Here is a 20,710-nt window from a genome sequence, read left to right on the forward strand (position 1 = left end):
GTGACATGTGGTCATTGGGTGTCATCACATATATTCTGTAAGTATTTGGGAAAGAACTTGGTGAACAGAAAGCGAGCACAGCTTGTTAAATCTGCACTCACGAGTAATTGTTCATTGGGATGGTGCAGCCTGCAGTAGAATATAAGCTTGAATAAAATTTTTTAAGAGGTGAAAGGACTTTGCTTATGAAAATTCTTTTGTCCACTCTTACAGCCTGTGTGGGTTCCCTCCATTCTACTCAAACACTGGTCAAGCCATTTCTCCAGGGATGAAGAGAAGAATTCGGATGGGGCAGTATGGATTTCCCAATCCAGAGTGGGCTGAAGTATCAGAGGAAGGTAAAAATCCTCCCTGGTGCTGAGGAGTGTGAGCATGGTGGTGTGCAGTGCTGCAATGCTTACAAAGAGCCTATTTCTAAAAACCTGTCTGAGCTTTTGTTTCCCTTTCTTCTACAATTTAAATCCATTTTTTGTAAGGTGCTGCAGAGAACGACTGGGAACTCAGATACCAGCCAGCAGCCTCAGTGCTACAAAAAGTAAATGACTACTGAAAACCTCCTTTCAAAATCCAGCTAGTGCTAGTGAATGCTGATATTAAACCCTCTCTAATCCTGAGAAAGGAGGCAGCCAGGAGAGCTCCAATGCAAGCTGAGCTGGAAGAAAGGCAAACTGTCTTAAGAACTTATTCAGTCTTTGCCCTCCTTGGTGATCCAGCCAGCAAGGATGGCAAGTTTTCATGCTAGCTTTTTGGGATGTGGGAATTTGCCAGCCACCACTTAAATCAAAGTAAACAATTTATTTTATGTAAGTCATTGATCAAAAGCAGCTGGGCTCAAATCAGTTTCCTAAAAGTGGGTATTTTTGATTCTTATCCTGACAGTCTCATAGGCTGGAATTCTCACCTGCCTGTCATATTAAAGAGAAGAGTCAGCATATGTCTTGGCTTACCTGTTTAGCAGTAACAAATGATCCCAGGACCCTGCTGTGCTCTGTGGCATCTTCACCCCTCACTGGATCTCGTGGCACTTGGACTGTGTGTAGGGTTCCTGTAGGCTTGTGTGAATGGAGATAGGGACCCCCTACCTTTGATCCTGTTAAGATCATCTCATCTGTGGGTGTTCTTCAGGCTGATGAGGCACCTTCAGCAGGTTGCTGCTTTTTTCCCTGCTTTGTCCTGTCCTTTGTCCTTTTCTGCCTCTCTCAACAAACTAAACTTGTACCTCTGGCAACTTCTTACAAGCATTTAGTCATCTTGCATGTGCTATTCCTAAAAGAGAACTCTATTTAAAAGTTTTTATAGGTTCCCTAAGGAAGGAAGCTTTGTGTAAGTCCTTCTAAATAACTTCTTTGGATGCAGGATTTCCAGTTTGTCCACCCCATTAATGAAACTCCTGTCTAGACTCTCACCATATCTCAGTTATTATTGCTCTTACTTTGGCAGATCCCATGTTCACAGAAAGCCTGTTTGTACAATCCATTTATTTGCCTTTTTTGTGGCCTCCCAGTTTTCAGAGGTCGTCGTCCCTTTTTTTCCACAGCCTGTGCTAGTTGTTGTCTTCCATCATTTCTCAGATCATCAGCTTATGTATTCATTCAGCCCATGATGCCCTGGTTGTTGCCATGTGTGAGGCAGGCAGCTTAGCAGCTTTCTGTTCCTGTGCTTCTTTTTACCTCCAGTTGTTGCTCTCAGAGCAGTTGGTTTGGTGATGTAGAGAGCATAGCTGGGATCCCCAGTCCTTTTCTTGCCTTCCTGCCTCTTGTTTTGGATGCTTTCCTGTTTTGCCCCTTTAAACACAGCAAGCTGCACCACTGCACGTGGCTTCTTAGCATAGTCACAGCAATTGGGAGGTTTTCAGTTCTGCAGAATTGTGTTTCTTCACTCAGCAGGTCCTTGTGTTCCCAAGGTGGTTTGGGAATGCAGTCCTAGACTACACCATGCCCTGTTGGTTCTGTTTTTCAGCCAAACAACTCATTCGCCATTTACTGAAGACTGACCCAACAGAGAGGATGACAATCTCTCAGTTTATGAATCACCCTTGGATTAATGTGAGTCTTAGATCTTTTTTTACACCATGAATTGATTCTTACATGCAGAACTTAGGTGTAGCTCCACACAGCACAGCAAGAGAAGGGCTGTTATTACTGTTGATCCCTTAATTAACCTCCTGTGCCCTCCACGGAGGGTCACCTGCCCATAAAACCACAATTCTTCTTGGTGTTAGCAGAGGACACACAAGGGAAGACACTCACAGTTGTGTCCTTGGAAGCAACAGCCAAAGATGTCTCAATATTCTGTGAGCAGGCAGTTTCTGTTGACTCTGCAGCATATGCATGTGTTACTCTCTTTAAAAATACAAAAATAAACTGTATGTGCTTACTTCATCGGTGCAGGATTTAAAGAGCTATTATTAGTGGTCTCAGGCACCATTGTGCATAGCTGTGTTAGGGTGAACATGCTCCTATGCTCAGGGGGAATTCTCATCCTTGAGTTTGGAAATGCATGGGGGAGGAGCAAGGATCTCTTCCTGCCCTATGAGACATTGCCAGGTAGGGTGGTACACAGAGCTATTAATGGTCCCAGTTCAGGTTTCATTCTATGGCTTGGTTGAATTTACTTCTCCTTAAAAGAAACTTTTGGGGGAAAAAAGAAAAAATCACTTTATTAATACAACATGGACTATTTCAAATATGAGACACAAATCCCAGAAGTTACAAGACTGAGTTTCATACCATCTCTTCTCTGTAGGTGTTCCTCAAAATAGTAGGTTATACTTGTCACATTTGTGTCTAAAAAAATACCAGTCTTGTTCTCACTGCCCAAAAAAATCATCATCCAGAAACAGAATTACTTCTGCTGCAGAATTCCCTTTGGTCCCATAGTGCTGGTGTGCCTGTGCTGATCCTCAAAGGATAGGGCAGAAGCAGAGGTGTGGCTGATAATCCCCGTTCCTACAATGCCTGCTGCAGGATCTGAAGCCCTTGGAATCAAATGAAATGCAGCTGTAGGACATCCTGATGAAGTGGAAAAGTGTTATCATTCAGAGTTGAGAAAGCTGAGAAACTGAGGTTGTAAAGACTGTAGAACAGACCCCAGACAATGTTTCCGAGTCTTTTTTAACCAAATAAAAATGTAGTCACTGTTCAGAATAAATACCTCCAGCTTTGAGTGTCTGAAGCCCCAAGAAGGTGTTTCAGCAGTCAGCAGGTGAGGAATTTCATGGAGTGAGTGCCTAATAGCTAAGGAACTGCCACCTGCAGTGACACTTGTTACTTGGAATATGCACAGAGCCAATTAATGAGGAGGAGATTACAGACAAGGTCTGCAGACTCTGCTGCATCTGCTCCAGTTGGAGCCCTGCTCTAATACCCTTCCTGGAAGAAAGCTGCAGGTTGGCTTTTTTTTCTGCTGAACCTATTGCTCCCAGGGGCAGAGAGAGGGAGAGGGAAAAACCAATACAGTGAATGTCTGTGTTCTCCCTTTTCCTAAATCCCAAAGTGGAAACATGTCTGGGGAGTTGCACAAACAGCGGAGGAGGGTGCTTGTATCTCTTTTTTTTTTTTTTTCTTTCCCCTCGTTTTTTTTAATGAGATGGATGGCAGAAGTATTTTACTGTGAACTAGGCAAAAATTGTCAGCTTAGGTGGAGCACAGACTCATTTAGTTCCTTGTGTATAAGATTTTTTTTTTTAACAAGCAGCAGCTCACAGCAGAAAGGAGAGCACCTTCCACAGGACAGGGACACCACTGAAAGCTGTCTGCTTGTTTCCCATTTCTCTTGTCCCAGCTGTGTTTGATAAAACTGTGTCCTCACCAGCTGGGGTCCTTGTCCAGAGGATGTAGGAGTTGGGATTTCTGCTTCACTTCTGCTGCACTGCTGCTCTGAGCTCAGGGGAACATGAGCACTGGTTCCAGTGTAGGGTTTGTTTTACAGGCACGTACAAGGATCTCCTTACACTTTGTTGACATGCAGCTGTAGGATGCCACAGCAAACAGCAGGTTTGGGTAGAAAGCATAAGGAAAATAGAGTATGCAAATGAAATTGTGTTTGGGTTATGGACTGGCAAGAATTGCCATGATTCTTGCTGAGTTTAGTCAGGGAACTGTGCTTCATGCTTTACAAATTGTCCCTTATTCTAATGTAAAGTACCTCCTGATCTTTCATGGCAGGTGAGCAGAGATCTCAGTTTCATGTGGATGCACTGTCTTCTGAGCTGTGCCTTGCTCAGAAGAATTGTGTCATTTCCTCTTTGGGGCTCACTTAGTCTGATGAAGAGGTGATCTCAGTTAATGCATAGTGCAGGAAAATGTCTCCTACAACAAATCCTAGGAGAGAAAGGTCAAATTAACCACTTTAAGACTTTGACTAATGAATAGTGAAATGACAGTTAAAATCTAAAACCTACATAAAAATTTATCCAGCACTGGTTGGATAAATTGTTTGGACTGGAAGGGACAGAGTGAAAGAATCTCAGCACTGATTTTTGCTCTTTTTGTTCTTTAAATGTTGTGTGGGGAATGTAGTCCTTTTCTCCTACATACATGAATTCATCTGTGGGGTGATTGGAAGCAGGACTAATGAGGGCCAGTGGAGGATGTTAGATCAAGTTTTATGCCCTTCATACACAGAGAAGAGCAAGAAATCACTTCCCAAAGGTTGTTTTTCAGAACTTCTTTTGGTATTTTTCTTTGTTCTCAGAGATCAATGTCAGTGCCACCAACTCCTCTTCACACTGCACGGGTCCTGCAAGAGGATAAAGACCACTGGGATGAAGTTAAAGTGAGTCAATTCAATCAGATTTCTTTAAGTCTAGTGTGATAGGAGATGAAATTTGCTGCCTTCTCTGGGGATGTGCATTTCCTTGGATACTGTGGCTATTTTGAATACAATCATGACAAACAAGGGAGGCATAAACAGTCTTGCTTAGAACAGTAGTGTATATGATAACTGTTTAAAAAAAGAAGGAATGCTATTTGAGCTTCATCTGGCAGCCTTACAGCTGCACCAGATATCAGCAAAGATGTTATTTCTGATAAAAGGCATTAATGGTGCTCCTACTGAGCCACTGCCTGTACTCAGGGAGGAGAAGAGCAGTGCTGGGGCAGTTTGAACTTCATTGCAGTGAAGAATGTGATGAAAATGTAGGGGGGCGGGTGGGAGGGCTGAGCTGTGTTGTGGTTTTCAGGAGCAGTGCTTTTGAATTGTGGAACTACACTGAATAACCTAAGTCTTTTCTTGTTATGACATTTGGTGGAAGGAAGAGGAGAAAAAAAAATTCTTTTCCTTAATCTAAGCAAATGCCTCACCTACTGTGTATACCAATGACTGCTGAATGCTTCCTGCAAAGTGAAACTGTAGGGCACACTGAAATTCTTAACTCTTTCCTGCAGGCCTTTTACAGGTTGGCATGCTTTTACAATTAATTCTGAATTTTCTGCTCTTCAAATTCCTAGAATTTTGACAAATGCAACATTCCTGTAGTGTATTTTATCAATTACTGATTTTATTTAAATCACTGATGGGCAGTCTCAGCTGTTGAGCTATGTCATGGTAAAATTTTCTAGGACCTAGGCAACGTTTACCTTCTGAGTCAGAGATCAAGCAGATATTTTCACTTAGCTGCCTGATTTTCCATGTTTCTGAGAATTTCTTATGCTTGTGCTTTTGTAAAGGTCCCAGAGGTATTCCCTCAAGCTACCTACATACCCATGATACTGAATTGTTTTTCCTTTACTGAACCAAATGCTTAGACATTTGTTTACTTAAACAGTTTTTTCTTTATAACCTTATTTAAAAGTTTAAAATGTTCCTGTACTTAAGCATTAATTCAAACTAAGGAGATGTGTGAATTTGAAGCACTTACTTTTAAAGATCTTTGTGTGGGGGCACAGAGCCAGGCAGGGAGAAGTGCTGGGCACAGGCCAGCACAGCATGGTCCTGTGTGCTCACATGTCAAATGCTGTGTGAAAAAGAGGGGAGATTTGAATTCATCCTGAAGTGTCTGGATGGTCACTTGGCTGAAGTACCACCATGACTTGATGCCTTTAGTTTTAAGTTTTCCTGTTCTCCTTGGATGTGCTTTACTGATGTGATAAAGACAAACCAGTCCTATTCTAGTTAAGAACTCAAGGACAGTTTCTCCAAACTTCAGGCCCTAAGCACAAACTACGTGGAAAGGTGGAGGGTGGGTTCATGCAAATTAACCAGAACCTATAAAAGTGTAAGATTTTGTGACCAACCCCCTCCTTTCCTTCCATCTTGGAGCCATCCAGGCAGGGGCCACCACTGTGGCACTTATAGTGCTAGGGTGTGGCTTTTGTGGCCTCACAATAAATACCCATTTTATTCTCCTTAGCTCTGTGTGTAACCTCTGTTCCAGCTCCTCAAGGCATCAACTTAAATTCCCCTGTAGGTGAAGCATTTCCATGGTGTGCAGCAGGAGCAATGAGGGAGTTGCTGTTGGGTGATGAACACTGACCTTGGCAGCACAACAACCCAGCCAACACTTGAGGGCTGCCTGTGGCCAGTTGTGCAGAGCAGGTCCTGGCAGTGTGAGGACAATGGCTGCTGACTGAGCCCCTGGTGGAAGGAGGTCTTTGCTCCTGGGGCAGGGCACAGAGAGGGCTCAGCTCTCGCTGGTGGGGGGTGACAGAGGTGACAGAGGGCTCCTTGTGTCCCTCCTCTCCAGACTGGAGTGTGGGGTGAGCTCGCTGCCTCAGGACCTTCACCATATTGCTTGCTTGCTTTCAGGAGGAGATGACCAGTGCTCTGGCTACCATGAGGGTGGACTATGATCAGGTGAAAATCAAAGACTTGAAAACGTCCAACAACCGCCTCCTGAACAAGCGCCGCAAGAAGCAGAAGCAGGCGGGAGCCTCCTCGGCAGCCCTGGGCTGCAACAACCAGTGAGGGCAGAAGCCAAGGACCTGTGGGTGGAGGGTAAAAGTTAAAGAGAGCAATTGAAAATCGCATGATCGCCTCAATCCACACCACAAAGGCAGTGAGAGCGTGAAGAGGATATCCTGCAGAAAGGGAGCAGTGTGATAACGTTTTCATAACTCGAATCAGGGCTTTGCTTTTGAAGACTAATGGATCTGACATGATTCTGTTGTGTATTGCAAGGGAAGGTACAGTAATGCCAGAAATGTTACAGGTTTTTAGTTTGCCTTTAACTGTGTTGGACAAGAGGAGAGAACAGGAGGCAGTCTCAGCATACTAATGCACTGAGGCTTTAACAGCCATCTACAAGAATAACTTCTGCTGCTGTTTTAAACTGGGAAATAGAAAAGTGCCAAGTGTTCTGCTAAGAGTGTTTTAGTAGTTTAGTAGAATTGGTAATAGTCTGTATTTCCAAACTTACCTCCTATAGTTACAGAATATCACCTAACCTGTGAACAGTTACTCTTGTTACAGGAAAAAAGCATCCATACATTTCCATTTGCATAAAGTCCTCCTGTAGTCTCATGTGAAAATTTGAGTTTGTCATGGATTTCCATTTGATGACATGTAAATTTTCTGAGCTGTAGCCACTGTGTTGTATCTTTGCCACTGTCAGACCCCTCTCTTGTAATGTTTTCAATTTAACTGCTACTTTATGTGAAGAGTTTCAGAAAGGATTTAAGTAGTTGAATGTATCCTGCAGAGAATATTGCTGTTCCCCTTGGATCCACAACCTCCAGGGCTTGCAGCTGGACATACAAGGGATTGCTTTAGAAGAGAGACTTCTGCAATTCGGGAAGAAGTGGCAAATGCATGTTCTCTGAATGGATCCTGGTGTCTGCCAGCATCCCTTCTGGTAATTATCTCCAGATCATGTGCCTAAGATGTGCTGATCACAGCAAATTGTGGGGTGTTGGGGTTGGTTTGTTTCCTGGGGTCAGGAAGGGGGAGAATTCTACTTTATTTATGGTGATTTGGTGGTGTTTCAGGATCCAAAGATTTTCACCACTTAAGGAAGATTATTTTTAAGTACATTCACCCATTGTTTTTTTCCTATTTCAATTCTTATTTCATTGGAACCGGGCCTTGGTTTACTGGTATGTTTTATTTTGTGATCAAAATATTTTCTCTCACTGTATTTTGGGGTTTGGCTTTATTTTTAGTTTAGGTGAAGCAAATATTTGTGAAAGTATTATCAGAGTCTGGGATGAAAATGATGTGCTTCCAGTGATGCAGGAAAATACAACTTTGAGGTAGGCACACAGTACTGGTGTGTTAATAGGCTTGGAAGAATGTAAAAAGACAGAAAGGAAAACAGGGCTCCAGGGTGGTTCTGAATTGTCAGATGAGGGTAACACACAGCAAAGCTCAGCTTGAGGCTTTGGACCTCATGTGAGGAGCCCAGTTCCCATCTTCAGAGTGGTGAATGAGACCTCAATTCTCCTTTGTGTACTGGTCTTAGGGTTTTGTAACATGATTTATTAAAATCAGTTTTTAACATTCCTTCCTCATGTCCCTGGTTTTGTTGGTTGTTGCAGAATTTGCATTGCTTTGCAAGATACATGTGTGTTGAAGGTGACAGTGAAGGAGAGAAGGAGAGTGTTCCATGATGTCCACATTCAAAGGCTGCCCAGTTTTGATCATTTTATAAAATCACAGGATTTTGGTTTTAAGTATCAATCTCTGTAAAGTTGTATTTTTAAATTATTTCATGTTTCAGGTATCTATGATTATAGCATGTCCTGTATGTTTTTGTTTTGCCATATTACTCCAATGAGTTATGCAAATATTATTCACTACCTGCTAATGAATACTGCACATGAAGAGTTGTGATGTGTTCTGGGTGCAACAGTTGGAGTTAGAGCCAGCTCTAAGTTTCTGTCCCTTTATGTAAATTTTTTTTTGGTAGGTGTGTGTATTATTGCTGCCATTCCATCTCTGTGCCCCATCAGGGTGATGGATGTTCCCAGGGGCGAGCAGTGTAAAATGTGCTGTCCTGGCTGCCTCAGGGACAGTGCCACTGGAACTGTTGCAAAGCAGCTTTTTTCCTCTGCCTTGGCCAAGGTTTGAGCAGGAGCTCTCAGTTCCCACCTCCTGGCTTGTCAGTTCAGTCTGGAGCTCAAAGATGTGTCTGTTGCTGGGTAGTTTTCTCTAAAAAAACTGCAAGATAAACCTGGGCTTGATTCCTTCCTGTGGGGTTCCAGTATTTAGTGCAGATGAGAAGCTGGAACTGAGGCACCTGGTACAGCACCTTCAGCTTTCTGTCCCTGTGTGGCAGGACAGTCCCATCTCATTAAACTCAGACTAACAGTTCTTACCTTCTACACTGCAGCAACAGCACCCAGGAATTCTGTAAAGCCCTGCAGGAACCAGAGGAGGGCCTCAAAATGGCAGACATGTAAGTGCATGCAAGTATTGGGCAGAAGGATTTGTGCTCATTGTACAGAGGGAAGTAGGAGGCTCCTTGGGAGCTGGGAAGGAGCTGCCCTGTGATGTTTGAAGCCTCAAACTGCTGCCCTGCTCCAGGCACCACTGCCTTCTGCAGGCCAGTGGAGCAGGACAGTTTGTGTTTTATATGGCTCTGTGTCACCTGCAGCTGGGAGGGGCTGCCAGGGACGAGGTTTGGGGTGCAGGCATTCCCCCAGCAGGGCCTGTGTGCTCCATGGGGATGTGGGGATTTACAGAGCATCCAATGGACTCAGCTCTGCCCAGCCCCACCACAGGACCTGCCTCTGCCTCACCAGCTGAGAGTTCCCCAAAAGCAGCCTGCCATCAGCTCCACAAAACCATCCTGCCATCAGCTCCCCGAATCTGAACCTGCCATCAGCTCCCCAAACCCTGCAGTATGTCAGGCCCTGCTGTGGATGTGTGGCTCTGCAGCAGGTGATGTCCCTTTGCCTGCCAGCAAAGCTCTGGGGAGGACCCTCCTCCTCCTCCTCCTCCCCCCTGCATTCACACGTTATAAAGAGCTCTGGTGAGCTGGTGGTGGTGTTTGGGTCTTGCCTTTTCCCCCAGCCATGTCATATAATAGGCTTTTTAGAACCTGCTGCTCAGGATCCAAATTTATAGCCTGTTTTTAGAAAGGATAGGCTATTACAGAACTGATTATGCATTTGCATATTCATCAAGCATATAGAGGAGGTAAAGAGCTGGGAAGGGACAGAAGAAATGAATGGTCAATAGAGAAGGCTTCAAGGAGAACACAGATTAAAAGGTCTATTTATTTTTTACAGCAGAAGCTAAAAAAGGGACAGTGCACAATTCCCCACCCCCAGCCCTTTTCACAGCGATTGCTCATGGGTCGCTGCCTCCCCTCGTGTTGCCGTGCACTGTGCTCCTCACACGCGTGGTTCATGTGTCTCACCAGTCTCCTGCTCGATCTACACACAAATGTGTGCCCAGGCACGCAGGAAATTCCCTCCCTCTCTTTCCAGCTTTTTGCACTGCACGCTTTCTTACCTCTTTGACCACATGTGCCACATGGTGAACCTGGGTTTGACATGCTACAATTAAAAACTCACATTAATGATAAGCTCTTGGCCTAGGTCTGTGTTTTCCCGTTTGTCAGAACCCAGCATGCAGTCCTGAGATTGCTTTTCTGTCTTAACACTTCACTGCCTTCAGTCTGGAGGCCCAATTACGTAAGTGCTTCTGACTTGTCTGACATGAGGGATAATGAGAATGCTACATACTCAGTTTGATCTAATTTCCCTGTCCTCTTTTCAGTTCACACTTTATTTGGCCCTTGTTTAGACAAAGGTGCTTTTGAGAAGAGGAAGGTTTAGTGAGGATGAGAGAGACAAAGGTTTTAATTACTTGCAGAGGATCATGAGCATTTGTACTGTTTTAAACCTGTGGTCCAGGTGGGGAGGAGGTGTTAATGTGTGCTCAGCTGCTCTGATGGGTTCTCCTGCTTAGCCCAAGGATGGAGCCAGCTCAGCTAACAAACCTCAGGGGCAAAGAGAAGGAAGCAAGCAGGGAATGACTTCACATGAAGGAATGAATGGGGAGTTTTACTGCAGAAATATCAGATTCTTCTTTTTCCTAGGTTCCAGTATTTCCCCTCTTCACTCAGCTGTTCTCAGTAGTGGATCTGGCAGAGGTGGGAATGGACATGGTTAATTCTCTTTTAGAGAGCCTAAAAAGGATGAAGGCAATGAAGCAAACTTGAGAGACTGTCTCAGTTTGAAAAGACAGGTGTCTGCAGGGGAAGGCCAGACCCTACCTTGAATTGGAGAACGCAAGCCCCTTCCCTCTGAATTATTGTCATTTTGAAGTTAAGGGGCTCTCAGGCAAAGATATGAGGGTGGGAATAACAGTTCTTTACTAGTATGTATAACAAGGCAAACAAAACAACAAAACAACAATGGAATGAATAACAGACGGAAGCAGGGACCCTGTGACAGCTTTTTCAGCCGAGATAGGGAAGGATGGAGGAGAGGCTTTGGGCAGTCGATCCCATTGCCCCAGCAGGACTCTGAAGAGCACCAAGCTGGAAGGGCAGGAATGAGCAGAAGATGCCAAGGTGGTGGATGAGATGTGCCAGAGGCTCTGTGTCTGTAGCTGGAGCTGCAGGATGTCCCAGCAGGGCAGGGGGTGTGGGGTTACAGCACAGAGAAACCCAGAGCAGTGCTGAAGGGCAGCAGGAGTGGGGCAGCAGTGGCCCAGCTCTGAGCAGGGCAGGGACAGGCAAGCTCAGGATCCTGGGCACAAGAGCAGATGGGGATGGGGCCCTCTTTAATGAGGTAGGTGATAATAAGGTCCCAGGTCAGTGGCTGCTCTCACGAATAGAGACTCACCCCACAGAAGAAGAAGATGAAGAAGATGAAGACAAAGTAGACAAAGACGAAGAAGGAAAAGAAGAGATGCAGCTCCGGGCTGGGTTCCTGCGAATTCCTTTTCCCAAGCAGCTCGGAGTGTATTACCTGAGGCCACAGCTAGCAGCTGCCCCCCACCCTCCTTTTACCTGGGCACAGTCAACCTTTGGTTTTCTCAAGTACCCATAAGTACCAGCAGTCAGCATTTCCCAGCAACTCATGGGAAAAATTCTGTAGGTAAGAAGAAACAAGAAAAGAAACCTAACCCCCAACAGGGACAGAGAACACACATTCAAAACCTCAAAACAAAAAAATACTGTTAAAAATTCTTGCAAACCAGCAGGCAAGTCTTCAGCTCTGTACTAAAATGTACCTCACTTGTGGAAAATTCAGGTTAGAGCAAGCCAGGGTAATAGCATTTGCTGAAGAAATGTTTCCCTGAAATCTTTGCACCAGGTAAGAAAATTCTTTTTGGAGAATTATGTCCAGCTTTAAAATAGGATTATTACTTGTCAGTTTGTGTATTTAATGTAGCAAAGGGAGCAGACATGGAGGATGATATGTCATGTTGAAGAATAAGATAAGAAATGTCTTCTGTTCTGTTCTGCTCCAACTTACTTTTTTACTGCAAGTGCTACCTCTGTACAGACACAGCAAGATAGATTCCACTCTTTATTAGTCTATTTTAGCACTGGAGAAGGAGGATGTTGCTGCACTCTAGGGAAATGTGGAAGATAACCCTGTGACTGTCGATGAACATCTATTCTGGTAAATCTGTAAATGATGCCTAGCATTACATTTATTTTAAAATTTCCTGCCTCATGAATCTGCCAGATGCCAAAGTCTCACAGGTCTGCTCTGACTGCAGGAAGGCACAGAGGCATCACTGTCAGTGAGTTTCCTCCTGCAGTTTGGGACCACAAGAAGCTGAAATGTACTTGCAGTGGTTTTAGTTTCCAGGAGCCAAAAGAGGGAAAGGATGTCTTTCAAATAGCTGGAGATGACAGAGGGCCAGGCTCTCTTTTATCTGGGGAGGGGTATCCTGAAGGTGTCTTGGCCTTCAGTTCAGTTCCCAGAGCTGCTGCTGACAAACCTGGTGAAGTCTCTGCTGCTTTGACCCCGTGCTGGGACCTTTCCCACTGTGAGCCAGGGAAATGCACTCACTGGGGCCCTGCTTGCAAAGCACTGAGAGTCCTCACTCCTTACACAGGGAAGCTGAATAATGCCAAAAGGAGGAGCTGTGTTGTTTGCTTCCATGTTGGCCTTCTGAGTGTATCTGTTGAATTTTCCTGCTTCCAAGGTCCATCCCAGCACTGCCAGTGTAGCAGCTGTTTCTTCATTTGTTACCAGGGAGCACAAATGCTTCTTTGGGGGACTGCATTTCTTTTGAGTTTCAAAGCTGGAATGAAATTATTAAACAGCATGGCTATTTTGCCTAATTGTTCTCCCCAAACTTCCAGGCTAATCCATTTGGGAAACATGGTAGATGTTCCCAAGAGACTTCTTATTGCCTAGCTACTGAAGCACCTGCTAAAACTGAGCTCTTTTAAAAACTGAAAATTATTTAAATGTGAAAAAGAGTGGGTTGATCTGGAAAAAAATTTCTCAAAAGACTAAAATTAGAATAGAATGTGTTAGAAGAGAAATACTGGTGGGGGAGGAGGACTAAAGGTTTTTTTTAAATAAAAATGCTACTTGCTTGAGTAATGATCAAGGAAATTCTGGTTAGGATATTAGCTGCTGCTCCAACCCAGAGCAGTTCCTGGATTCAGAAATAATTATGTTTTCCTAAAGATAGATCTACAGTACAGACTCCAGGGTTTTTTTTCTGAGTTAGTCTAAAGCTAGGATCAGCTTGATATTTATAAATGAAACTTTTGAGTAAATGCTGGTAGTAAACCAAACAAATAGAGCTTTTTTGGGTTTTTTTTTAGAGCAACTAATAACTGAATAAATAAGCTTTGCAAATTAACTTTGCTCTCCTAAAGTTGCCTCAGTGAGCTGCTTGCAGAAACCTTGGAAGGTGAAGTTACCGTTCATTTTTGCTTTTGGAATTTCGCATTTCTATCTTGCACTTTCACACAGGATGTTTGACTTTTGTCTTGACTAAAATTCTAATTAGTTGTCCCAAGGCTACCATTTCATGATGCAAGATTTTTTTCTCTTCTCTTGGCTCATTTGCATCACTTCTTTTATTTCTGAACTCCTTGTGGTGTAAAGGATTGGAAGAGTTTCAAGGAATCCCATTACCTGGCAGGAAGCAAAAAACTTCATTGTCTGTAAAATGGTAAGGAGGAAAGTTTCAAGCAATGGCTAATGGCAGGAAAAAATCACCCTCTGAGGAAAAGAGAAGATCTCTACAAAGAAATGCACCCAACTAAAAAGAGTAAAATGAGGTGGTCTGGTTATCTTCCTTTTAAATCTTCTGATTTTCTTCTCCTCCTTGATTTTGATAGTTTTATGTGTTTTATACTGCTTGGAAGTCATGAGTGCTTCCTTTAGAGAGACCTGACTGCAGTATTTCAGTTTTTTCCCTAAATATATATTAAAAAAAATCCTATAGAAGTTTTATGCTGTAGGATATTTTAAATCTGAGGGGTAGGAAGGAATTGCATTTCCTGATTTAAAGTGACTCAGCTCGGTCTGCCTCCTTGTTTCATAATAGATTCTCTGCATCCAGCTCCAGCCTTGGCTGGCACTCGGGAGAGCTATCAGATGTTTTCTCCAATGATTTGTCATCCCTGCACAAAGTCAGTTTTTAAGCTGTTCCTTGAGGATCCTGGAGCAGCCATCTAGTGAGCAGTGCTGGCTCAGAAGGTGCATGCCTGTGTCACAGGGCATCTGCTGCTACTCCTTGGAGCTTCTGTCAGCTCCCCTTGGAAAGAGACGTGCCAGGCCAGCAGGAACTAAGCAATTATCAGGCATTACTTTATTAATATTGTTTGTTATATAGTATCTGCAGCCACTCAAACACATCTAACCTTATTCCCAAACCACAGTCCCGTGTGAAGTGTTACTTTTATTTCTGGGCAAAACCTTCATGGTGATCATGTTCTGTACTAAGTAAATCAATTTCAAAGCATTTTCTTTTAAGCCTGACACTTTTTTTTGTAGGATTCCTCAGATTTTGTGTTTTCCTTTGGAGCAGATATCGTTCCCACCACCAGAAAATTATTTCCAGTGAGAATTTGAAAGTCAAGTTCATATTTGTTAGAAAGGAAGTTGATATTTGTATGCCATGTATGGATGCATATGACGAAGTCATAATGTGGAAGAATCTAATTAGTGCTATCCAGGCAACGGAAGACCTTGAGCTTGCTTGATTAGAATTAACTGCTGCATACATGAAAGGAGAAATTTAATTCAAATTTCTATTAATCAGAAATACCATCCTGCCTAAATGATTAAAAAAAAAAAAAAGCCATGCTAATTTTCTGTTTGGATGATGATGATGTCCATGTCAAGAGTGATTTTTGTGTTGCTTTGATCTTTGAAGTTATGTATCCTAAAGTAATGTGCAAACAGAAATATTTCAGGTTTTGTGATCCGAATGCTTTCAATTCAAAAGCACAAATATGTATTTATGGACACAGAAATAGGTACTCTGGCACAAAGCCTCCAAAAACGTTGTTGTCAAGTTCCCTTTTGCCCTTTCCCACAGCATCACACAGGTGAGGTTCTCCCTGCCAGTGAATGTTGTGTGCTTCCATGTCTCTTCTCTTTCCCCTCTGCCTCTGGGCATTGCTTTGTGCAGGGAGGAGGAGGAGGAGAGCAGCAGAGAGGAAGAGCCTGGCTGGAAGTGCCTGTGTTGTTCTGCACATGCAGGTGAGGCCTGGCAGGATGGGGAGCTGTGGCTCTGTAAATGTTGCTCAGTATCTGCACCTTGGCTCTGTAGGAAACTTCAGTGTTGTGGGACTCTGCCTGGCAGATCATGGCCACTTCTGTGTCATATTTAGGGTTTCTTTTTCACGATGTGCTGCATGCCAGCTTTGTGTTGGTTTATGTGTCACAGGCTATCAAGGAGTGTGATGAAATAGTGACTTTCAATCTCAAATGCTGCCAGCCACAAGGATGCCAGCATCCTGTCTCACATAGGTTTGGAGACTCTCTGTCCATCTTTGTAAGTCTTGGCAAGCCAGGTGATACAACTCACAGTGTCACAGACCAGGAATATATTTTAGGCTGATACCTGTGTTTGTGTACAGTTGGGTCAAAAATTGTAACCAATTGTCACAAAAATGGAAATACACATCTCACATGAGGAGTGTACAAGCTGCTGTCCTGATATGCAATGGGAGCAGAAAAAAAAGTCGTCAGGGAATGGCCAAATGTTGAATTTCATGTTCTGTTGGACTGTGTGTTTAGCTGAGGGGTTGAACATCACCCTCCTTGATATAAAAATTAATGGATTCTCTTTGAAAGTGGATCAGAGCAGAATATGTTCAACTGTGCATCAAAGTGCAGAAATAAAAACATTGGACTAAATTCTAAAATCTCAAGCACATGTAGCAACAAAAGGGAAAGAATATGTAAAGTACACAAACTTAGCTTCATGCCTTATTTTGAAAATAATTCATAGTAATCTGCATGTTACTTAGAGTGCCATCTCTGGGCATCAAATACTTCTTTTATGAAGGAAACATTCCTATCCTTGAAAGTTGAAAGGGACTTACTAAACACCTGACAGTGTTTGAAATAATGGTCCTAAGGTTTAGCTCTGTGCTTTTGAGGGAGGCTCATTGATTCTGTCAATCCCAACTGATCTGGGATGCAGCGTGGGCTGCACTGAGCATCAGTTCATCTGTGCCTGCAGCTGCAGGACTGCAGGGGACAGACAGACAGACAAGGGACAGACAAACCCAGGTTTCCACGATGGCACAGAACAGACCTTGAATTCCTGTCATTGGGAGGGCAAAAGCGAGACTGCACTAATTTGTCTCTCATTTAGTCCCTGATCTTGTGTCTTTATTCATGTCACTGGAGATAGGATGGCTCTGACAGCTCTGGAGGGGGAGCAGGACATTTCAGGTGGCTGCCAGCCATGTCCATGATAAATGCAGAGCCCTGGCCATGTGCACAGAGCCAACCCCAGGACCAGAGCATGGGCTGAGTTCCAGCCTGCTTCACATGAGATCTGACCTTGTGCTGCTGCAGGCAGGCCCCTGTGTCTGCCATCACAGCTGTTTGTGTTTCTCACACCTTTTTAAAAATATATATATATATTTTAATAGGAAAGGTAAAAGATTGCTGTGCTCTTCATTTTGACATGCATGTATGTTCCTTTCCACTGCTTCTGGGGTTAAGGTCCCTTCCAACCCTGACTGTTCTGTGACTGCCCTGTGATTTACAGTCATTGCACTCACTGTGAGAGAGTTATAAGGAACATGCAGAGATCATCCTCTGATCCTGCAGTGTAGTCACTGGCTGAGCCAGGCACCAGCCATTGATAAAGAAGAGATAATGTCCCTTTGAATGTCCCCAGTTAGGATAATTCTGTTTTTCAGTTGTTCATTCATTAGCAGAGAAGTAAACAGTGCAGCAGAAGGTTGTGAAGCAGGGTGTTTATTCACTTGTTTTCTGGCCTTCTCTCTGGATTAATGAAATGACTCATGGACAGCAATAACATGCTCAGAAGGGGAAAAAAAGGAATAGAAATATCTGGAGGTGGGACATATAAGGCCAAATCCTTCTGTTAGGACACCCACAACTCACCTTACATATGTGATGTGATTCTCTTTGTTAAATGTAAAGAATGAATCACAGCCAGAACCCCAGGGCAGAAGAATGAAATGAGCATCCAGAACGTGCTGAGTGCTTGAGATGTGTGTGCAAGAAAAGGCTGGGGAGAACGTGAGGCTCTGCAATTGTTTGTAAATGCTTCTGTGCAACTTGGCCTTTCCTCATGCCACGTTCCCCTGTGCCCCCGAGCAGGGACAGTGTGTGTGGTGTCCCACAGAGGACAGCTGAGGAGCATGACACGACACAAGTGACCCGTTCTGGCTCTGCCTCTGTGCTGCCACTCACCCCTCTCTGCTTCCAAAGTCCCATCCCAGGGGGATGCTCAGACCTGTGCCAGTGTCACAAAATGGTGAAAGGACAACAGTGAGACTGCTCTGGTTTCAGAGATACTCAAGGACTCACTGTCCTTGGGGAATTTGGAGCTGAAAGACTTGCAAAGGTTATGTGGATTTTGGACAGAGAAGGAAACTAAACACAGAACCAGGTGTCACAGATGCACCTGGAACACCCACCCACCTCAGTCCTCTCTACTGCAGCTGCCCAGGGAACACTCACACCCATCTTTGTGAAAGTAGTGTATTTGCTTCTCAATTATTTACTAAAAAAAATCTAAAATTTTCCATATTAAAAGATGCATGAGAGATGAAGCACAAGTATCTTTTAGTTTAACAGCACATTTTTTTCAGCAAGGTACAACAAACTGCAAGCTGGACAAGAGAGGAATAATAATTATGGAATCCTGAGAAGAATTAATTTATAGCAGATACTACCAAGCAATTCTGATATTGGAAAAAATAAACTGAGGTGCACCTGTGTGATACTTTCAAATACAGAAAATGCTGCTCAGCATTTGTATTAGAAATTACAATTACTATCAATTCAGAATCCTTGTCAGCTAAGGGAAATGATGTGTGAAATGCTGTCCTAAAGACCTCTCTGGTTCTGGCTTTTTCTCCATGGTACTACTGATCACATGGAAGCCTAAAGCCCTCAACCAGCTCCTGCTCTGAAAAATGCTTAATTTATGAATTCCCTAAAAATTGGTTTATAGCCAAGATGTTCTGCTATTTAGTATTTATTTAAAACTGCTATTTAGCGTTTATTTAAAACTGTTTACTGGTTGTTTCTATGTTGTTTCATTTTGAGAGGAGCCAGTATGTTTAGGGTTGAGATTTAAGCCACACAAGGTGAAAAATGGGGATGAAGCTGGAGAAGGAAGAGGAACTCGTCAAAGCCTGTAGAGAAGAAGTGAGGATAATTAATCAGACAAATGGAGGTACAAAGCAGGTGTGCAGGGGGAATAATCTGATGGAACGAAAAAGGCAGTGGAATGAAAATGAAAATTGACATCAGCAAAGAGGTGAGGCTATTTTATGCATTATAAGCTGTAACAAGAAATGCTTTCCTTAACAGGCTGAATTTTTATTTTTTGAAAAATAGCCTTACAAACAATAATCAAAAGATGAGCATTTAATTTTTTTTATTATTGTTTATTTAATATAAATAAATTGATTCAGTGCTGGCCACCTAAACAGTGAAGATGGAGTCCCCTCACAAGCCTATGAATTCCAGCAAATGACTAAAATATATTATGTGAAAAACAAGTTTCCATAGTTTGGGTAAGGGAAATACGTTAGAGATACTAAACTGGGAAGAGAAGGGGAAATGTAGAGCAAAGACAGAACCAATTTTCCCTTGATCTGTTTGTAAAGCAAACATTTTGCAGTATTTAGGTCAGCACAGTGGGCAGGAGCACAGTGAATAAACTGCAGTGAGAGGGAGCAGGGGAGGTTCACTCTGGAGCAGGCAGGGTTAGGGCAGCTGCCCTGTTCCTCTGAGCAGCCCAGCAGTGTCACCTCCCCTGCAGCAGGGTGTCCCTGACAGCCCAGAGTCCAGCAGAAAGGGAAATTCATTCACTGCTTTTGCAAAGAGAAGCCACTGGTGTCACTTCGTGCTCAGGATGGAAGGGGAACATTCCCTGGCTCCATCATTTCCTTGCACTTCCCATACACAGCCTCTTGCTGCATTTCAAGGGTTTGGGTCCTGCCTGCACTTTTCCCTTCTCAGAGCAGCACTCAAGTGTTTTGTTGTTCCCTGCAGGGCTGGGAAGGGATGAGCACACCCAGAAGGGTTGGCTTTCTCAAATGATTGCAAAGGAAAGTATGGAGGAGTAATTTAAAATGAATAAAAATAAACAGGAAGGAGAGAAACTTGAGGGATCCAGAGACCACGGCCCTAGAGATCTGCAGGTGGGATCATCTCAGGTGATAACAGTTGGTTATCTGTGCTGCATGCCCAGAGTGATGTTCTCATTCACATCATTTCTGCCTTTCATTTGATAGAAGTTCTGCCTTCATCCCAAAATTTAAACTGACACTAAATAACAAAAAAATGTATCTTGAGCCAGGTGAATATCAGTTTCTAATAATTCCAATCTAATGGTGTGATTTTTCTGTATTCTCAAAGATGATGGCAGAGGCCCAAGGTGGTTCTCTAGGTATCCCTGGCGTGCACAGAATTTTTATTTGTAAAAATACTTGACTCACCAGATATCAGAGTGTTCCAGTAATCACAGGCCAGCTTTCTGCATGAGCAAGCAAAGGCTGTGTTCTAGATAGGAAGGAGAGTAACAGAAGTTTTCTGGTTTAGCTGCTTTAGCAGAGGAAGCCAACTACTAGAGTTATTGCAATTATCAGCCTTTTATTTTTCTTTTTTTTTATGGAGTATTTTTAAACAATTTTTTTCAATTATTATTTTGAAATTAGAGGAAATACCAGCAGAGACTGATCTAGTCTGAAAACTGTCTAAATTATTCTGTATACAAGCTTATCCAGGCAGACTGTCTTAATCCTTTCCTCTGTCCCTGTGGATTTAATCAGGATGCAGTGTCCAGATCCTTGCTCAGGAGTGACTTCCTTTGCCCTGAGGGTCACAGCATCTCAGCCATTGGTGTCAGGGGGAGCAGGACAGGACTGTCAGATATGGTTTAGTGTGGCCTTGGCAGTGGTAGGTTTACAGCTGGACTCGATGATCTTAAAGGTCTTTTCCAACCTAATAGCTCTGATTCTATGTTTAAATCCAGGTTTAAGGGGAAAAGAGAAGAGATACAGTGGGAACACAACTGTGGTATTTGCAGCAGTTTGTCTTCCCTCAGAATTTCACTGAGACATCTGCATGGAGATGACAAAAGGTAAAATCACCATTTCTCACTGTTAAAA

At 43.4% G+C, this 20,710-nt stretch overlaps 1 protein-coding gene across 1 annotated transcript in view; it reads left to right on the plus strand.

The window, feature by feature from the left end:
• The window catches only part of MAPKAPK3 (MAPK activated protein kinase 3), a 45,460-nt gene extending 37,021 nt beyond the window's left edge, over positions 1–8,439 (plus strand). Inside the window, exons 6-10 of the mRNA XM_014869695.2 lie at positions 1–37; positions 214–338; positions 1,960–2,045; positions 4,696–4,776; positions 6,748–8,439. The exon at positions 1–37 is cut by the window's left edge and continues 39 nt beyond it. Coding sequence (XP_014725181.1) covers positions 1–37; positions 214–338; positions 1,960–2,045; positions 4,696–4,776; positions 6,748–6,906 — 488 coding nt within the window. The 3' untranslated portion in view covers positions 6,907–8,439. The remainder of the gene's footprint in view (positions 38–213; positions 339–1,959; positions 2,046–4,695; positions 4,777–6,747) is intronic.
• Positions 8,440–20,710: the final 12,271 nt, after the last annotated feature.

This window comes from Sturnus vulgaris, chromosome 11 (assembly GCF_052056855.1).
Source record: "Sturnus vulgaris isolate bStuVul1 chromosome 11, bStuVul1.hap1, whole genome shotgun sequence".
NCBI classification, from domain to species: domain Eukaryota; kingdom Metazoa; phylum Chordata; class Aves; order Passeriformes; family Sturnidae; genus Sturnus; species Sturnus vulgaris.